The 19413-nt window shown below is 48.4% G+C and overlaps 1 protein-coding gene across 3 annotated transcripts; it reads left to right on the top strand.

Annotated features, from left to right (window-relative positions):
- The first annotated feature begins 4946 nt into the window (after window positions 1-4946).
- Krt84 (keratin 84) lies at window positions 4947-11916 on the top strand. 3 transcript variants are annotated; one of them, XM_031356358.1, is made up of 10 exons: window positions 4947-5152; window positions 5333-5528; window positions 6655-6863; window positions 7473-7533; window positions 8160-8255; window positions 9028-9192; window positions 9310-9435; window positions 9871-10091; window positions 10498-10529; window positions 11585-11916. In XM_031356358.1, the coding sequence occupies exons 1-10, from the start codon at window positions 4947-4949 to the stop codon at window positions 11914-11916; spliced, it is 1644 nt and encodes a 547-aa protein (XP_031212218.1). The 3 variants fall into 3 exon arrangements, with proteins under 3 accessions (XP_031212218.1, XP_031212210.1, XP_031212203.1); XM_031356350.1 differs by having other exon boundaries at window positions 4947-5157; window positions 5308-5528; XM_031356343.1 differs by having other exon boundaries at window positions 4947-5528.
- Window positions 11917-19413: the final 7497 nt, after the last annotated feature.

Raw genomic sequence — 19413 nt, 5'->3', positions numbered from 1 at the left:
AGAATCGCCTATCCTGGTGGGTGGCATGAATCTAAACCTTGCTACTCACTGGGGGAAAGACAGCTGGGAGTAATTTGCAGAGCTGGGGGGTGGGGGGGCGAGGGAGGAGCCGGAAGTGAGCAGTGTATTCTTGTGTCTGCCTTCCCAAGTGTCTCACAAGCCCATGCGCCGCTCCCTGCCCTGGCTGTCAAGTGCTTTCTGCCTCAGAGCTTGTCCCTACATTCCTCTGCTCCTGTGCAGTAGCCCTTCCTCATCCAGTCACCCCCGTGGTCCCAGGTTCACTCACTTCAGCCTCTTTCCAGCTGGGGTAATCAAGCACTCAGAAAGAAACCCAGCAACTTGGGTTGGGACAATGGCTTTAAAAAAAAAAAAAGGCACTGTGATTCTGAGGGCTAAGGATTGTACATTCAAGGCCTGCATGGAATACAGATAGTTCTAAGCCAGGCCGGGAAACTGGAGGTGAGGGGTGGGAGTGTAGCTCAGCAGTAGAGCAGTTGCCTAACATGCACAAGGCTGTGTGTTCAGTCCCAGTATAGAGTGGGGCAGGGGGGTGGGTAGTGTGGAGTGAGGGGTAGGGAAGGAGAAGCGAAGGGAAATGCAGGAAGGAAAGGACGCTGGGCAGAGGAAGGGAAGCTGGGACATCAGAACCAAAGGGCAAGAAGATGCTGCCCTGCCGGCATGACTGCAGTCAACACACACAGCTTGAAAGCATGGTGGAGCTCTGTGGAAGCAATCCGAGGCACACACTGCCAAGAGCAGCATTTTCACTCTGGGCTGGTTATGTGGGGGTAGGCAAGGAATTTGAATCCAGCTGGAAAAAAAAACTTATCCTTTGGTAGGTAGCGGGTGTTGCCAAATGAAAGTGGATCAGTTTACCTCCTCTAGAGAAACCTTTGGACCCTCAGTCTGGGAAGGCAAAGACAGGAAGGTGCTGGACATGGTGGTTTCCCATCCACCCCGCCCTCGGAGGGGCACTCCAGAACTTGCTTTCCAGGCAGCAGGTCTCAACTCGAGAAGCTCAGCACAAACTCATGCCCAGGCAGAAGGAGGGGTTCAGCAAAACCTCCTCAGCTTCTGTCCTTCCCACACACCCACAGGCCCAGCCAGGCCTACCCAGGCTTCCTGGACCTTTCCTGGCTAGCTAGGAGGGGGTTCCCCTCCCCTCCCACTCAGACGTCTCCCTCCTCCTGTGCCCCAGATAGTATCATGATGACCCAGCAATGGAGACTCAGTCACACCACTGAGGAGAGGCAGATCTCTAGGATTACACCCAGGCTTCCTGACAAGACAAACTGACACAGCAGCAAAACCTCCAGCCCAGAGTTGCCAGGGAGACTCCTCCCGCTACCTCCACCCACCAGCCCCTAGAACACAGCCCAGGCCTGGGTTACGCATCATCTGGCAAAATAATGGCTCAGAACTATAAAGTGCTGATGGTAACAGGGATGTGCTTGACTGGCCCCAGTCACTCCCTCCCACCCTTCCTGCTTAGGGTGCAAGGAAAGCTCGGATGAAGACAGCCTAGGAATGCCTAGTGTGGCAATGAGCATCTCGCAATGGGAATGTGGGGTACAGTACAGAACCAGGGGGGCTGCTCAGGAGTAGGTGGAGGATTGAGCTGGAGCGCTGGCAGAGAGAACAAACGTGAGGAGACAGCCTCAGACAGGCTAACCAGGCCCCTGAAGGTCACTGGCAAACCACATACCAGGGTGATATTTGCCCATTAACACTGTCTAGGGTGTGGTAGTGTTATAAAACAGGAATTTTTAATAGGAAGTGCTATGGATTTTAAATTTCTCTGCAGACAGGTACTTCTATTACTATACCTACTTACACCAGAACACACTGACCCAGACCACACTGCTACAGGGTGGTGAAAGCGGAATTATATCCAGTCCACCCAACTCCATCCTTGTGTCTAGCCTTCCTCCCTCTCTGGTCTCCTTCCTGCACCCCTCTGGCTCCTCCCCTTTCTACCTCCAGTGGGATTTTCTTGTCCCCTTCCCATTCTCCCATGATTCTTTGCCTTGCCTCAGAGACATGCAGACCCCTCTTCTCCAAGCAGACAGAACCAAATCCCAACCACCAAACCTGGAGAAAGATCTAGATCCATTCTATGACCTCTCAAATTTCTGTGCCCTTAGCATCTCCAGGGCCACCTCCATCCACTCTGACTCCTGAAGGATCCTCTTCCTAAAATGCAGGCAAAGCCAAACGCTCAAATAGCCCTTCCTCTCCTTTCTCTGCTCTGTCTTTCTGCTTTTAACCCCTGAAATGTGCTCGTTCATTCAACAAAACCGAGCAGCTTGTCTACACACCCTCCCACCATCCAGTTCGGAAAACACACGATAGTGTTCCTTCCTGGAGCTAGCTCTCCAGCCGGGGTAGACAGATGATTGCAGACAACCCCATGCAAGAGTGCTCAAGTGATGAGAAGGAAGCAGGGGAGCATGGCAGGGAGCCCCAAAAGTGGGTGAGAAAGTGGCGTATGAACAAAGACCTGGAAGCTGCTAGAGGGGAAGCAGCCCCAGCGGCAAAAACTGCAAGTGATAAATGTCTGCAGCAGGAGAGTCCCATCCTGACTGAGTGATGGACAGGCAGGAGTGGCCAGGCAGAGTGGGCAATGGGGCAGTGGGGACAGGTGCAGTCACAGAAGGGATTGAAGAGTCATTAGAGAGAGACACTGGTTCTGAAGGTGCTCAGCGGATATGAGGTGCTTTCACAGACCTTTGAAGGATCACTTGATCACAGTGTTGGGAATGCTCTGAAGGAACCGAGACAAAAGCCAGGGGCAGCTCAGGAACCTGAGTCAGTAGACCCAATGAGGAGCAAGTGATGGGCTCAAGCTGACACGGCAGCAGGGAGCAAGAAGCACCTGAGGGCCAGGTCTTGTGAAGATGGGTGTGTGGTGGATGGAGGGAAACACCGAGCAAAGCAGGGAGAAAAGAAGGACCCCGAGACTTACCGCAGGAGCCGTTGCAGAGACTGTGAGGCTGGCAAGGGAAAAATACGAAGTAGGAGGAATCAGGGGGAGTTTGGGATATATTGTTTGGGGTGCCTGTTTGATATCTAAATAGGAGATATTGGTTAAAACATATGCTTAGGATCTGGAGAGGTGGCTCAGTGGTTAAGATTACCTACTGCCCTTCCAGAGGAGCCACGTTCCATTCCTAGTGCCTACATTGAGCTCAAAACCCATCATAACTTAAGCTCCAAGGGATCCACCATTGTTTTCAGGCCTTCATGGGCACCTGAACTCTTATGAACATACCTTCACACAGACAGACAGACACTCACACAGACAGACACGCATACTCGCATGTATGTGCATAATTAATAAAATAAACCTTAAACAGGACACAGAGTGCAGGGGCAGTCCAAGGTGCAACTATGCATGATGTTCACTGACGGACAACTATTTAAAGTCTGAGTCTGTGTGATGTCACCAAAGTATGATCACAAGCAAAGATGAGAAACAGTCAGAGGGCTGACCCAGGGACACTGGGCATGTAAAGCTTGGAGATGGGACCGGCTAAGAAGACCAAAAAGCTGCTGGGAGAATGCAGTGCCTGGAGGTGGAAAGAAGGCCATGTTTGCAAGGTAAAGGTGGATTGAGTCCAACACTGCTGGTGGGCCAAGGGGAGTGAGGGCTAAGGAGACCATAGGGGTCAGCAGCAGAGGCCACTGGTGATCTTTAGTAGAAATATTATCCTGTTCTTTATTTTTCTTCTTCCTCTTTAGACAAACAATTGAGAGAACAATGCTCACCTGAGTAGGCTTCTCAGAAAAGCACTGATGCAGTGATATAACTTTATATGTAAATGTACATCTATGTGTGCGTTACATACAGACATGTATCAATGTCTGTCTTTAAGAAACATGTCCCAAACATCCAAGCAAGCACGTTTCCCCAATCGCAAAACAAGGACAAATTGTGTTGTGTGCTAGAATGTCAAAGACGAGCAGAAGTGTGAAGTCCTGCAGAGCCGTAATTGACAACAGTGATGATCTCCACCAGCTTAGAGCTTTTCGTTTTATATCCAGGTACTTATTGCTTTGTCTCTGTAACCCAGTCAAAGAATCAAAGAAACCTAACCAAATGATGGTTCAAGGAATCTGTGAGGATAGGGCTGACACTCAGCTCTGGGATATACCTGGGGTTGAGGCAGGGGGCTCCAAGTCATGTGGGCAACTTTACACATAGTACCTGGGACAGAGTAGATACTAAAGAATAAATGGCCTTGGAGAGTCGCGAGTCAGAAACGTGTCCACATCAGCCCCAATGAGCTCGGCTGTAGATTCAGCCCTTGTGTTAACAGCTAAACCCTGAAGGGCAGGCAGAACGCTAAGGGTCCTCTGAGCATTGACTATCTGCAGAGATGCATCAAGCAGCTTTCAGATGCATGGTTTCTTGGAGCTGTGCATACCCCGTCTCCTATAAACTCCCCCTCCTGCCTTTAAGAGACTTAACTCTGGATATCCACATTCCTTCAGAGCCTCTGACTAGAACTGCTAGCATTCTAACTCTCTAGTGGTTAGCCACACTTAGAGTGTGTGTGTGGGGGGGGGGCCTTTGGATTTATAGGCAAAGCAAATTAATGTCCCCATAATGGCAATTGCGGTGGACTTATGGGGAAAATAAGACTTCAATATTTATGTGTTTATGTGTTTTTAATGTTTATAGGTTGCCTGCTCCAGCCCGCATCCTGATGAGAATAGGTGTGTCTGAATTGGTTCATTGTGAAGGATGTTATAGATGTGAAGAGTTTCTGCTAACTACCCAAGCTCATAAATGCCTTCAAATGGCTTTTTTCATTTTTATGAGGCCAATCCTCATGTCCACACACACATAAAAGAGGTGAGAGGATCCACTAGTCTCACAGAGACTCCTAGCTCCAGCTCACCCTGCTCCACATTGCTCCTCAGCTGCCATCTACAAAGCCACCATGTCTTGCCGCTCCTACAGAGTCAGCTCTGGCCATCGGGTGGGGAGCTTCAGTTCTTGCTCAGCAGTGGTCCCTCAGCATCTGAACCGCTTCCGGGCCAGCTCTGTCTCCTGCAGGAGTGGGCCTGGCTTCCGGGGCTTGGGTGGTTTTGGTAGTCGGAGTGTCATCACCTTTGGACCATCCTCACCCCGGATAGCAGTTGGATGCTCTCGTCCCATCCGCTGTGGAGTTGGCTTTGGAGCTGGCAATGGGATGGCCTTTAGCTCTGGTGACGGGAGTGGCATTGGTCTGGGCTTTAGGGCCGGCAGTGGTGTTGGCCTGGGGTTTGGAGCTGGTGGCTGCCTTGGCTATGGTTTCGGAGGCCCTGGTTTCGGTGGCCCTGGCTTTGGTGGCCCTGGCTTTGGCTACAGAATTGGAGGAATTGGAGGCCCATCAGCCCCCGCTATCACACCCGTGACTGTTAACCAGAGCCTGCTGACACCCCTCAACCTGGAGATTGACCCCAATGCCCAGAGGGTGAAGAAAGATGAAAAGGAGCAGATCAAGACCCTCAACAACAAATTCGCCTCCTTCATTGATAAGGTATGGGCAGGCTTCATTGATAAGGTATGGGCAGGCCTAACCTCTGGAACAGGCACTGAGAGTTAAGGGGTTCTGGGATGTTCTTCCCTTCAAAAGAGCTGGTCCAGTCTGAGCCATTGCTTTTGACCCCAACCACTTAAGGCATCTGGCAAGGGCATAGAAGGATGAATGGCTTCTAGACTGTTCTGCGCTAAGAATAGACAAACCAGAGGAACTGCTGCATCATGAGACAAACTAAGATGCTGGCCACAATTTCTGGAAAAAAAGAAAGACCATCCAGCTAAACATAAGGGCATTTGGACAAACCAAGCCCTATTTCTCAGTTACTTAAACATGTTCCCCACACAGGTGGGGGCTTTCAGCTGAGTATCTAATTAGATCATACTTCAAATACTTCATTCTTTAAAAGCACAGTGGCCTGGAGGAGATTTTCATAGTATGAGTCTGATGGCCTCGCCTGTTCAGACGCAGGAAAGTAGAGAAAGGAGTGAGTGATGTTTACATAAAAAGCAAAGAATTAATACACCTAACATAGGCTATGTAGACCTAGTCAGGACTGAGGGAAACACAGATGATTATCAATAGCTATAGATAGAAATAAAATCCAAAAGCAGATACCAGGCTTGGTTTCTGTCAGGAGATGGGAGAGAACCTCTGTGACCTCATTTTACTCTTGAACCAAGGAGCTCAGCTGATAGAATATTAGGGAGGCTGACCATGGTGTGCAGTCCCAGGCAGCCACCTCCTAGTACCACGGTGACCCCCAACGTAGTGTCGTCGCTCTGTGTACTCTGCTGAGGATGGCTGGTTTCTATTCCCAAGTGCAGGCAAACCCAGCAAAAGCCTCGTGTTTCGTACTCCCTCAGGACTGGCTGACACCTCGCTCAGGTGTGAAAGGACACTGAGATGTCTTTATTACTAAATGTCTTCATTAAGTAGCTGGGTGTGGGGAGAGGGTCACAGACACACCCTACTGACTTCTGGTGAGTTAGAAGTATAATGTAAGCCAGCAGAAGGAAGAACAGCAATAACATGGCACAGAGTCTTCGCTGGCCATCTGAAGACCTGCCCTGTGCCTGTGCACTACCAAGCACCTTCATGTCTTTCCTTTGCTTCTCATACCTAGGTGAGGTTTCTGGAGCAACAGAATAAACTCCTAGAGACCAAGTGGAGCTTCCTCCAAGACCAGAAATGTGCCCGGAGCAACCTGGAGCCTCTCTTCGATAACTATATCAGCAGCCTGCGGAGGCAGCTGGATGTACTAAGCAGTGACCAGGCTCGGCTACAGGCAGAGAGGAACCACCTGCAGGACATCCTTGAGGGCTTCAAGAAGAAGTGCGTGCTCCTGAGCTGCCCACACCTGTGCCCCACATGCACCTGTGCTCCATATGCACCTGTGCCCCACATGCGCCTGTGCTCCATATGCACCCCAATGCAAATAAGAACAGCTGCATGAATGAGGGTTAGATAGTTGTTGGCTACAAAACCCAGCTCCAGGATGTGTGGGGAACAGCGGTGTGGGAAGTGGGAGGAGGAGACCCTCTGTGGGTACTGAGGAAGTGGGGGACTTGTCCTTAATACTACCAGTGGGGATGAATGAGTTGACTCTGGAAGAGATGTCTTTAATTCTGGAAGGAGCGCCTACGTGCATCACTGGGCTGTGTCCTACTTCCTCTGTGCTCAGTTGCAAGGACCCTGAGCTGTCTCTCACAGAGAAGTGTAGTAATGGTCCAGATTTCAGACCCTAAATTCAAGGTGAGAAAGTAAGGGACTTTGTGGGCCACCAGCTTAGAGAAAGTTTTAGAGGTGGGACTAAAATATGCTAACCTGTGAGTGGCAACAGAGAACCATGTCCCTCAATAAACCAGGATCATGTTGCAGGATTAGTGAGGGCTTGGGGGTAGTGGGAGAGAGGGCTTACCTGCTTCATCTCCATGCTCCCAGGTATGAAGAGGAGGTGGTATTCCGGGCCAATGCCGAGAACGAGTTTGTAGCGCTGAAGAAGGTAAGTGGATGCAGTGAGGGGAAATTCTACATGGGAGCACATGTTCTCCAGAGCCACAGCTCCAGCCCCAGAAACTTCCCAGGTAGCCCTGCAGTGACTAAAACTGCTCATCCAAACTGCAGAACAACAAAGATCCCAAGCTCCCTTCAAAGATCTGGCAGGAACACAGATTATTTGAGTTTGGGTACTGTGAGTTTGAAAACGATGGACTCTTCTATTTCTTGAATGATCAAGGCTTTCTTTACTTTAACCTGTAAAAATCATTCCATTTATTTGGTTTGCTCAGGAAAGGCACATGTATACGCTGGTCCATGTGTGGACAACTTGAGAGAATTAGTTCTCTCCTTCCACTGTGTGGGACCCAAGGATTGAACTCAGTCAGGTCTTTAGGCTTGAAGGCAAGCACTTTACCCCTAACCCTGGCCCCCAGTCATCTCTATGGCCTCTTTTTTGCTTTTAAATAAGCCATGGATAAGGCCCAGCAACCCCTGTGTGAGCTTCCACACTGCAATAGGGAGAGACCCGGTAGGAATTGATGGTTCCTCCTTGCACATCTCTGGACCCCCTCCTAGTTTGGAAGGCTGAACAGCATAGGCTGTGAGCTCATCCCTCTCCTTTTTATGCAGGATGTAGATGCAGCTTTCCTGAACAAATCTGATCTGGAAGCCAATGTGGATGCTCTGATCCAGGAAATTGAATTCCTGAAGGCTCTGTACCAGGAGGTGAGGCTCTTATGACTGCTCCTCAGCCTGCATGCCCTCGGGGCTGAGTCAGGCCTTCGGGTTTCCAGATACTGGTTTCGAGCATCTAGTTCCACCCCCACTCAGGCCTTTGTGCTCTCTGTCACCGTGTCTGGAGGTGAGGAGGGCCAGGGAAGTAGGCGTCTCCACAGCCATATTAGGGCTGACCATGAACTCCCATCATCCATGGTCCAATCCTTAAGACTGAGTGTGGGAATGCCAGGCAAAGTGATTTGAAAGAAGAAAGGAAATGCATCTGATTTTACTAACCAAACCACTGTCGTTTGCTTCCAAGCAACCTACTTAGTCTGAGCCAGAGATGTAGGGGAAGGTCTCACCAGGGTGGAGACCTTGGTTCTCTGAAGATTCTGGATCTAGGAATCTCTAGGCTCTACTGTGTTTTAAAATATCATTACTTCTCAGTGAACTACGACCAGCCCACTTTGTGGTTAGACAAGTGTGAATTTAAGCAGCTGTCAGTCTGCTCACCTGAGGCACCCCTAGTTCTGATAGTCACCTAAGCCAAAGCAGGTACTGGAGGTACGGTCTGAGCTTATGGCAAGGGTTCTAAAGTCAGACTCAATTGCTTCCCAAGCATGCCTTTTTCTGAGCCCCAGGCCGGGCAGGAATGGGGTCTCCCACAGTCATAAAGCAAGAAGCAATGCTCCCTGTCCCTGATTCACAGGGGACGCGGTGGCAGAGTCAAAGCTGATGGACCACTGAGCTTCTCTGCCCTGCTGCTTCTCCAATACAGGAACTCCAGTTGCTGCAGTCACATATCTCAGAGACATCTGTCATCGTGAAGATGGACAACAGCCGGGACCTGAACCTGGATGGGATCATAGCAGAAGTCAAGGCGCAGTATGAGGAGGTGGCGAGGAGGAGTCGTGCAGATGTGGAATCCTGGTACCAGACCAAGGTGAGCAATGGGAGACTGGGGAAGGGGTACAGGTGCCCTGGGGTGAAGACTTTGGTCTGAGGTCTTCATCTCAGACTGTGTGAGGTCAAAACACTGCACTCTGCCCCTCACCCCCAGTATGAGGAGATGCGGGTGACTGCTGGCCAGCATTGTGACAATCTACGTAATACACGGGATGAGATCAATGAGCTGACCCGGCTGATCCAGAGGCTGAAAGCAGAGATCGAGCACACCAAGGCTCAGGTGGGAAAAAGAGGAGAAAGCTGTGGACAGAGAGAGGCAGGGCCCTGGTTTTGGTGAAGGTAAAGGACCTAGCAAGACCTGGACACAAATCCAAGGGCTGGCCATAAAACTTCCTGGGGGACAGGAATATAGACTAGAAGGAAGGCCTGGGGCTGGTTGTCTAAGTAGGGGAGGCAGAAAGAATGGAAGAGTCTGGATTCCTCGGGTCTCAAGGCAATGGAAACCCGATGGGTATGGAGAATGGGGAACGGCAACACTCTGGCACACTCTGCCTCTTGCCAACCACAATCACTATCCCTGGAAAGGCAGCCATGGAGAGCTGCAACCCAGGCCTGGCACCAGGTTTCACACCATCGGTTAGGACGGGGTTTCCAACCCCACTTGGGGATCCCTGAGTCCCTAGCAAAGCTCACATACAAACTCCATTCTCTGCAGTGTGCCAAGCTGGAGGCTGCCGTGGCTGAGGCAGAGCAGCAGGGTGAAGCAGCCCTCAATGATGCCAAGTGCAAGCTGGCTGATCTGGAGGGTGCCCTTCAGCAGGCCAAGCAGGACATGGCCAGGCAGCTGCGGGAATACCAGGACCTCATGAATGTCAAGCTGGCCCTGGACATCGAGATTGTCACCTATAGGAGGCTGCTGGAGGGCGAGGAAATTCGGTGAGACCAGGAAGAAGTGAGGTCAGACTTCTAGATAGGTTAACCAAATAAGGGGATGGAACCAGGTGAAGAATCCTGGAATGAGCAGTCTCTGGGGAAAACAATGTATCTTCCAAAAACATAATCTCGGCAGGGTTTTAGAAGGTGCTGTCAAATGCAATTACAGACAAGCTGCACCAGGTCATAGGCATTTTGCCTGGCTGATTAATTTGTTAAAATAGGCAGTCAGATAGTTTAGTTCAACAATTTAGAGGCTGTGTCTAGCTAGATATATGGCGTATTTCAAAATGTGCTAACAGTTGGGGGTAAGACCCACCAGTTTCTGGTCTACCCAGACAGGAACTCCCCTGACAGCAAGCAGGTTCATAGCTCATAGGAATTCATTTGTCTCTTTCCCTCTATCAAGGATCTGCGAAGGTGTTGGGCCAGTAAACATATGTAAGTATCCTTTTCTCAACTCATTTCTTCTCCCCCGACCCCCTTCAAATTCCTTTTGGCACCTGTGAGAGTCAAGAAGCTCCCAAGATAACTGGTCTGGCCAAGACAGTCAGGGAAGCAGGGCCATCAGTGTCCCTGGACTGCAAGTGTGCCCTCAGCAGAGGTTCCTAGAACAAAAAGCAGACAATGGTTTGTGGGACTCTCAAGGTAGGTTTCTGGAAAGAGGCTTTTGGCTTTCAGTGGTATTCCAGGCCACCATCACAAAGACTCAGAAGTAATAGAAAGGCTGTGTCACAGAGGTGACTCAAATCTGGGTGACAGGGATAGGGCAATGCTAAATGGAAGTACCCCCTCCTTCAACCCGCTGCTTCTTCTAAGAGTATAGACTGACCCCAAAGCAAGCATGACCAACCATCACTGTAGAGCAAGGTGAGCCTCCACTCTGTGGAACTCCAGTCTTCTTGAGAAGGAGAGTGCTAGCCAATGTCACGCAAATGCTGAAAGGATACCAGCTGTACCCACAGAGAAGAGCCATGATCTGCTGGAAGGCAGAGGAAGGTCAAGCCCAAGGTCACAGGGGTGACAAGGACTCTGGTGCAACAACAGAAATAATGTAAAGCACACAGGCCAGGGCTAGAGTCCAGTCCTGACAAGAGGGCTGTGTCTAATGTAGCAGTTGGGCTACAGAGCAAACCCATCAGTGGGGCAGAAATGGCTGGTCAGGAACTGGTGCTGGCTGGATTTCTTTCTGATAGATACATGGGAACAATATAATGACAGAGGAACCATCATATGGTTCTATGAGGGTCACTGCTCCAGTGTTTGGATGTTTGGCCTCTCATAAGCCACCCAATGTGGGACACAGATAAATAGTAGTTTGTATACATGTGCACACATTAATGGCAGCCAATCTGTGGGCATGGACAAACACCCAGGGATACAACAGCATCCATCTACTTCCATCTGGGTGTCTGCTTTCCATGTAGTCTTGGTCTTTGGGCCACTCAGCTGGTGGTTGGTGAGTCCTAGAGTCAACATTCCTTTCCTCTCCACAGCTGTGAGCAGCTCTCGTGGAGGTGTGCTGTGCGGGCCTGAGTTGGTTTCTGGATCCAGCCTTTCCCACAGTGGTGGAGTCGCCTTCTCTAGCAGCAGTGGCATCCGTGCCACTGGAGGGGTTCTGGCTTCCTCAAGCCTGAGGGCTGGTGGGGACCTGCTGAGCTCTGGGACCAGAGGAGGCTCAGTGCTGGTGGGTGATGCCTGCGCTCCCAGCATCCCCTGTGCACTGCCCACCGAAGGAGGCTTCAGCAGCTGCAGTGGTGGTCGTGGTAACAGGAGCTCCAGCGTCCGCTTCTCATCTAGCACCACCTCCCGCAGGACCAGGTACTGAGCACCTAGCCCCAGGGGGCCACTGCCTGGAGAAGAACCAGCTGATCGTCCCCTGCTCCTATCCTCTGAGGTGCATAGACTCTGGTCCTGAGGGATCTCCAGCCACTCTTTCTGCCAGTGCACAAACCTAGCCCATGGCCTCCTGAAGGATTCTTTCTTGGGTAGACATACCAGCCCCAGCCCCAGCCCCAGCGGCACCAGCTTCTCCCCAATTCCTTTCCTTGGAACCCTCCTTAGGTTCCAGCCATAGTAAATATATTTTCAGCACTACTAAAGAAAGTAGTGCCCCCAGGGAAAGAGGGGTCATTCGGAGCCATCATGCATACAGACCCCTGGGGCCTGTAGGCATCCTTAGCCCATCTTGTTCCTCCTTCTTCCCTTCCCTGGCAGAAGATGCTTCATAATCCCTCCCCTGACTCCAAAGGACACACAGTCTTTGGTGGCCCCAGGGATATCTAGTGATGGTTCTCCTCCCAGTGGCTCATCTGGTCCACTTCTCTTATGGTTGTTGGTTTGTCTGCGGTATATGGGTCTGCCAAGTAGGTGGAGTTCAGACAGAGAGGTGTTCTCTTCAGCTCTGTGTGCCTTGTTCTTGTGGTGATATGAGGCCCAACTCTGTGCCCTGTGATTGCAGCAGGGTTGTGTCTGCGAACTCTGGGACTCTGGGGGTGGGTGGGGCCTGTTTGTACTATTCTTTGTATTTCTGGGTTTTCAATAAAGTTGCCAAGCTAAATTCACAAGGACTGCGCCTGTCCATCCGGATCACACTGAGGAGGTGGCCAAATGAAACCCACTAGTTCACCCTAATGAGAGTGTGACAAGGGAAGGGGTTGGTATCCTGGGGCCAATCTTAAGGAGCTTGGACTTTTTAGGAAGGGACTCACAATTCTGTAAGGCAGAGATGACACAGACTCGAGGCCCTAAAAGAGAATACCTATTCCCACACTCTTCTCCAGGTCAGAGTGTCCTCATCCCAAGCACACTGAACCCAACCCATATTTTCCCACCCCACCAACAGGCCCTCTGAGATCATCGTAATAATATCTTTGTCTGTCTGTCTGTCCCCACTCTTGTCTGTCCCCACTCTTGTCTGTCCCCACTCTTGTCTTCATCCAACTTACTCAGCATAATGCTACTAGAGAAGTCTTTCTCACACAGAAATCTAACCATGTCTCCCCTGCTTCAAGCCTTCCAGGGCTTCCCATTGCCTTTCGGAAAGCAGCCCAAGCTCCTTAAGATGGCATTCTGGTCCTGTGGCATCTGTCATAATACCACCACTCCCAGCCACTCCCTCAGTGCACCCTACTTCCAACCTTCCATTTTTAGTTAATTCACTTAATAGACACCTGTCCGGTGCCTATTACATGCCAGGCGTGATGCCAGGCAAATAATTGGTAATAAAACTTGGTTCTTATCCTCAAGGAGCTTCTGGTCTAACCTTCAGAGAAGGATAGATATATAACGGGGACATGAGAGGCTGAATGCTGTGCTAAGGCCAGCACCGATGCCACTGTGTATAGAGAAGGCCAGCATAGGCTTGGGCAGTGCTAGCTTCCTGAAGGATGTGGTACCCAGCAGAGATAGATGCAAAGACTGGTGACTGGGCCATCTAAGTGAGACAAAGAGTTCCAAGAGAAGCCAGTTTGTGCAAAAGTGCAAAAGCCTAAAGGTTATATAGAACATGGTAGGTAGGGGGACCTGCCTGGAGCTGGGCAGAATGTCATTAGAGGTCAAGACATAGCAGCAAGTAGAGAGAGGGAAGTCCATCAGCATGGGACCCAGCCAGCAGCCTGGTACAGCTGCCAGGGTCCAGATCTCAGCCATGCCCAGCATAGTTCTTCTGAGGCAGGAGCATGCCTTGCTTCTTCACACATCCAGTCTTCCCAGACTCCAGCTAACAACCAGAAGCATGTCACCCTACTCAGACTTAAGACTTACCAGCCCCTGCCCACTGTTTCAGGGGCCCCTGAATTTCCATCTCATCTCTACATGCAAAGTCACATGCATCCCTCAGGGGCAGCCACATAGAAAGGCCCCAGGAGGCTTTGGTGTCCCTCTCAGCCACACCAGCACCCCTCATATCAGTGACCAATTTATTGCCCCAGCTCCAAACTGATCTCTACACGCTCTCCCAAAATGCATCTGGAACCTCTTTATTTGTGCTAGTTGGCACAACATCAAGCTTTGCCAACAGGCATCTCAATAAACATTAATGGACCGCAGGAATGTAGAGGTTTATTTCCCTTTGTTCTCTCAAAGGCTCTTTCTTGTTCAGCTTCTCCAGTGCTAGGTTCCCACAGCATAGATAGTGTCTACAGCAGCAGATGTCTGCTGTATCAAGCAGTGTGGCATTTAGTGACTATGCACAAATCTTTTCAGCCATCATTAACTTCTTTCTCTCCCATACCCATATCCACTCCATCAGAAAATCTTGCCATCTTAGCCATCAAATAAAATCCACAAATCAGCTGTTTCCCACCACTTCCATGGCTGGCACTGACACCCAAATTGTTATCTCTTGCCTAGATGACTGGAACCAACTCCTAACCGGTCCATATTTCCTCTGCCTTCCTTGCATCTGTGTTCAAACAGATGTTATGTAGGAGAGGCTAAGGCTAGCAGGTGACTTTCCTGAAGGTGGCCCACTGTTTTCTCATGGTTTACAAAGAGTGAGCTCTGAGAGACAAGGTCCCAACAGACTTCATCTTAGGATTGCTTCTTGCAGCTAATGTGCCTTCTTTTCCTATCACTATTATATAGCCGAATGATTCAGCCCATCCTACTGGACACATTTTCTGCAGATCAACAAAAAGATGAACTTTCATGAATTAATGCTGTTTACATGAATTAATAATTTTTATAGAATTCCTGGTTTGAATCGAACAATTTTAGAAAGTTTTAAGAAATAGTTTTAGGTGTTTTGCCAGAAAGATATAATAAAGTTAAAATCAAGAATAGAATGTGCCCCCTCCTCATAGGATAGTAAGTAAAGGGTGCATAATAAAGAGTACAATGAGCTTTCATAAATTACACTAAAAAGAGAAAAGGACTTCGGGCAAATTTGTAATCAAGGAAAAACATTCATTCTAGGTCAAGTCCAAGGATGAGGCCACAGGTGTGCACTATGATAAAGTAAGGCTATGTGAAACTGTTGCTTCAAACTAAAAATGAGTTTATAGAATGAAACACTGCTTTGAACTTACTGTCAGGATCCTTCTATAACTCCCCTTTTGTGTAACGTTTTATCTATGAGGTAATTTTATAAAGAACTTATGTCTAAGAAGGTATAGATTGTCAGGGAGAAGGAATAAAATGTGGCATCGGGGGCTCAGCCCCATCTACCAAATGTATAAACGTATATATCTGTTTGTCTACATGTATGTATATACATATGTGTATATTATGTGAATATGCATGAACACTGTGGAGTTGATAAGACAAGTGGTTGGGCCTGGTCAGGGTGTGTGTGTGTGTGTGTGTGTGTGTGTGTGTGTGTGTGCTTGAATTCTCCCTTTCTTCCTTTTCACTCTAATTCAAAAAGAGTTAAAGAGCTCTTAGTCTCTCACCTGGCCAGAGAAAGGAGCCCTAGCCATAAATCCTTTACTTTAATTGCTGATAAACAGTAGGTGTTAGTCTCTTGAAGCCAGCTGTTTCTGGCCTCAGAAGAGTGAAGAGTTAAGAAAGATAAGTACTATAAAATAAGCAACATTTTAGCCCTTGAAAACTTTAGTTTTGCCTCCAGAAATTGCCAACACTGTCCCCTGTTGCTGCCTTCCAGAGAGGACTGGTGCTCAGGCATGCTTTGACAAACAGCAGCCAGAAGGGTCCTGTGGAAAGCAAGCCCAGTGGCTGAGGTTGTAACTCGGTGGCAGAGTTTGATCTTTGCACAAGTAAAGCCCTGCATGCAATCCCCAGATATGCAATAATACAGATACGTATTATTAAAAAATAATAATGCAATAAAGTTTAACAGGCCACATACATTCAACTATTGGAGTTTTCTGAAAAGTAAACAGAACCGGGCAGATCATGGCAGAGGCAAGAATTCAAGAAGCAACCAAGTCTTTATTCTCTCTTCATCCTGGAGGCCTTGGGGTGGGCCTCAGCTGTGGAGTGGAAAAGTATCAGTTTGGATAGCTAAGATCCTCATGAAAAGCCTTTCCACCCAAATACAAAAGGAAAGAGACTCTTAAGGGTTGGAAAATACAGAAACAAAGTCCATGGTCTGTTCTCTCTTGTGGCTTTGCATTACGGCCCAGCCCTACAGGGATGGGCAGGACTTTGTAGCAGGGTTGTGGTGAAAACCCTGAGAGGTTTGGTTGCTCTGGCATGAGGAACCAGGAAAAAAGGGTTCCTGAGAAGGGTAGGTGGGGTCAAGCTGGAAAATTGGAAAAGGAAATGCCTGTGTGAGAGAGTCCACCCACATGCTGGGCTCTCCTTGAACTTCACTGGCATGCAAACCCAGAGCAATGTTTCAAGGACATGGAGATTTGAAGTTAGGCCTATGCCCTGCCCACATTTCTAGCAAAGCCCTGACTGATACCACAGAATAGCCACAAAGCAGTCAGCACACACTTGGGAAAGTGAATGAGCTTTGGCCACCACCACCCCTCCAGGAGGGCTGGAGCATGCACCCTGAAACTGCTGACAGGGCTGATTCCCCACTAAAACCAAACCAAACCAAATTTGAACATTCCCAGTATCAGGACACTGAGTCAACCACAGTACCAACTCTCTCAATCTCTCTCTCTCTCTCTCTCTCTCTCTCTCTCTCTCTCTCTCTCTCTCTCTCTCTCTCTCTCTCTCTCTCCCTATCTATCTATCTATCTATATCTCTCTCCCTCTCTCCCTCTGTCTGTGTGTGTGTGGGGGGTCATTTTAATGTTCAGGAAGTCAAGAAAACATGAGCACTTCTCACAGGGAGGGATAGACAACAGATACAAATCACCAATGATATGCCTGAGGGGGTCATCACCCAGAGACTATGAAACACTACTGTAACCACACTCTATAAGGTAAAGAGACACACATTAGAAACAAGTAAGAGAGTAAATTGGATCTTGTAATTCAGACCTATAATCTCAGCACTCTGGCTGAGGTGGATAATTACAAACTTAATCCCAGGTCTCCCTGGGTTACAGACTGAGTTCAAGGACAGCCTAAGTGACTTTGGAGATGTGAAGTTAGACATTCCAAGAAACAGAAAGCTTAAAAGGGAGATGAGACATAGATCAGTGGTGGAGTACACAGTATATTCAAGGGCCTAGATTCAATCCTCAATAAACAAAGGGGAGGGGAGGAGAGAGAAAGAGAGATTCTCAGCAATAGAGAACAAATGATAGAAACAAAACCAAGCAGATTTTGTAAAACTGGAAAGTAGGATATTTGAAAAGTGGGAACAGAGAGGAATGGACACAGGAAAGAGTCAGTGTGCTGGAGACAGAATAATAGTCATTATTCACTAGAAAGAATAACGAAAAAAAAAAAAAAGACCAGAAAATATTAGGCTGAAAAAAGTAGCACATTGCATATGAGGGCAATAATTCAAATAATCATAGAGTTCTCATCGGAAGCACAGAAGACTGAGGAGAGCATGCTGCAACTCCCAAGGGCCAGGTAGGAAAGGACTTCGGGCGCCTATTTGTTTGGTTATGTTTCTATGTGTGAGGCACCAGAGCTGGAACAAAGAGCCTGGTGTGACCTGGCAAAGCTTCTTCCACTGAGCTTTATCCTGGCCCTGCAAATACAAGACTTCATAGCCAGCAAGCACATCCTTCTGAAATAAAGGCAGGAAGAAAGAAAGACAGGCATGCTTTGTGAGAACTGAGAGAAATTCCCTACAAATCTTTGTGGACACAGGCTTGAGCTCCTCAAAGTAAAGGGAGGTGACATGGGGTTGGGGGGGAAGATGTGCAGTGCAGGGGTGAAGGATACAAAGTATCCAACCGATGTAAGAGCTAGTCTTGCTTTCTGTAGCAATGCAGGAATGAAGGATACAAAGTATCCAACTAGATGTAAGAGAGTGTCTTGCTTCCTTTATAGACTTTGAGGAGTGCACAACTTTTGAAAACAAAACAGCAGCCTCCTCGAATTAGGTGGTAATGGACCCAGGAGTATGACCCATAACAACTGTAAGATAACAAAGATGGGGATGGAAGTAATAAAGCCCTAACTCTATCCAGGAATACTGGTACATGCCTGTAATACTGGTGTTTAGGAGGTTGAGGAAGTAAGTCTGAGGCTAGCCCAGGCTAGCCCAAGCTATATGAACACCCCCATGTCAATCTAGACTACATACAGCTCTCTCTCTCTCTCTCTCTCTCTCTCTCTCTCTCTCTCTCTCTCTCTCTCTCTCTCTCTCTCTCTCTTTCTCTCTCTCTCTCTGGTGTGTATGTATACATATATATAGTCTAGCTCTATGTACATTGTAGCTCTAGATAACTTTAAGTCAATTTTTGAGTTTTACTTTATTATAATGGTGTGTGTGTGTGTTGGGGTATGACTGTGGAGGTCAGAAGACAAGCTTGTGCAGTCTGTTTTGGCTCCCAACTTTTATATGGACTTGGGTTCTGGGGATCAAACTGAGATCACCCACCTTTATAGCAAGCCACTGAGTCATCTCACCAACCCCTAAAAGAATATTTTCAAATATTCAAGTAATCTAAAGAAAACAAGAAAGGTGATTGAAGCTAACATCAGGAAGACCAAAATAATAATAATAATAATAATAATAATAATAATAATAATAATAATAATAATGTCACAGACTTAAACAGTTAGTAGTGTTTAGTTAGTGATTGTTAGTAACTATTATGCTAGTAATTGGTTGTGATATACGTGGCCCATCATTGTGCGAGGGGCATGAGCTCCTCTCTTACTTCCATCAACAGAAGCAAACCCAAGGTCCTGGAGGTTAAACTCCTACACAGGGACACAAGCTTGCCTGTCCTTGAACAGTAATGAGCCACTTGTCTTGTGGGTAGGCTGGAGACCTATTTCCAACCTCAGAGAGTTTGTGGAGATCAGGTTTATGCCACAGTGTACTGGACACACTTAGCTAGCCTGACTTGGCCCTCCGTAGGTGCTGCATAAGAAACCCTTCGTGTTGCTTTGATAGATGCATCTGCTTTGTTATTATTACAGTGAGGACAGATAGGGACAGAAACTCACTACTGCACTCTCATCCAAGGTGAATGACAAGTGGGCACAGGCATCTGTGGACAGCTTCAGTTCCCAAAGGGCTGACATTTGGGGCAACTCCAGACACCTCCTTTGTCTTCCCTGCTTTTCCCTGGGAGAGCTGTTCAGGAAGGCCAACTGAAGGCATTTGCTGCCCTCTGCTGGCCACTAGCTCCAGAGGCTCATACTAGAGAATCCAAGGCAGGTGCTAGGAAACTTGATCATCTTCAAAACCATTTTTCCCTGCCAAAATCAACCCACATTACACAAGGAACTCAAGAAGAAAGAAGACCAAAAGGTGGACATTTCATTCCTTCTT

This window comes from Mastomys coucha, unplaced genomic scaffold, assembly GCF_008632895.1.
Source record: "Mastomys coucha isolate ucsf_1 unplaced genomic scaffold, UCSF_Mcou_1 pScaffold11, whole genome shotgun sequence".
Taxonomy (NCBI): Eukaryota; Metazoa; Chordata; class Mammalia; order Rodentia; family Muridae; genus Mastomys; species Mastomys coucha.
This window is presented reverse-complemented; position numbering and strand designations above follow the sequence as displayed.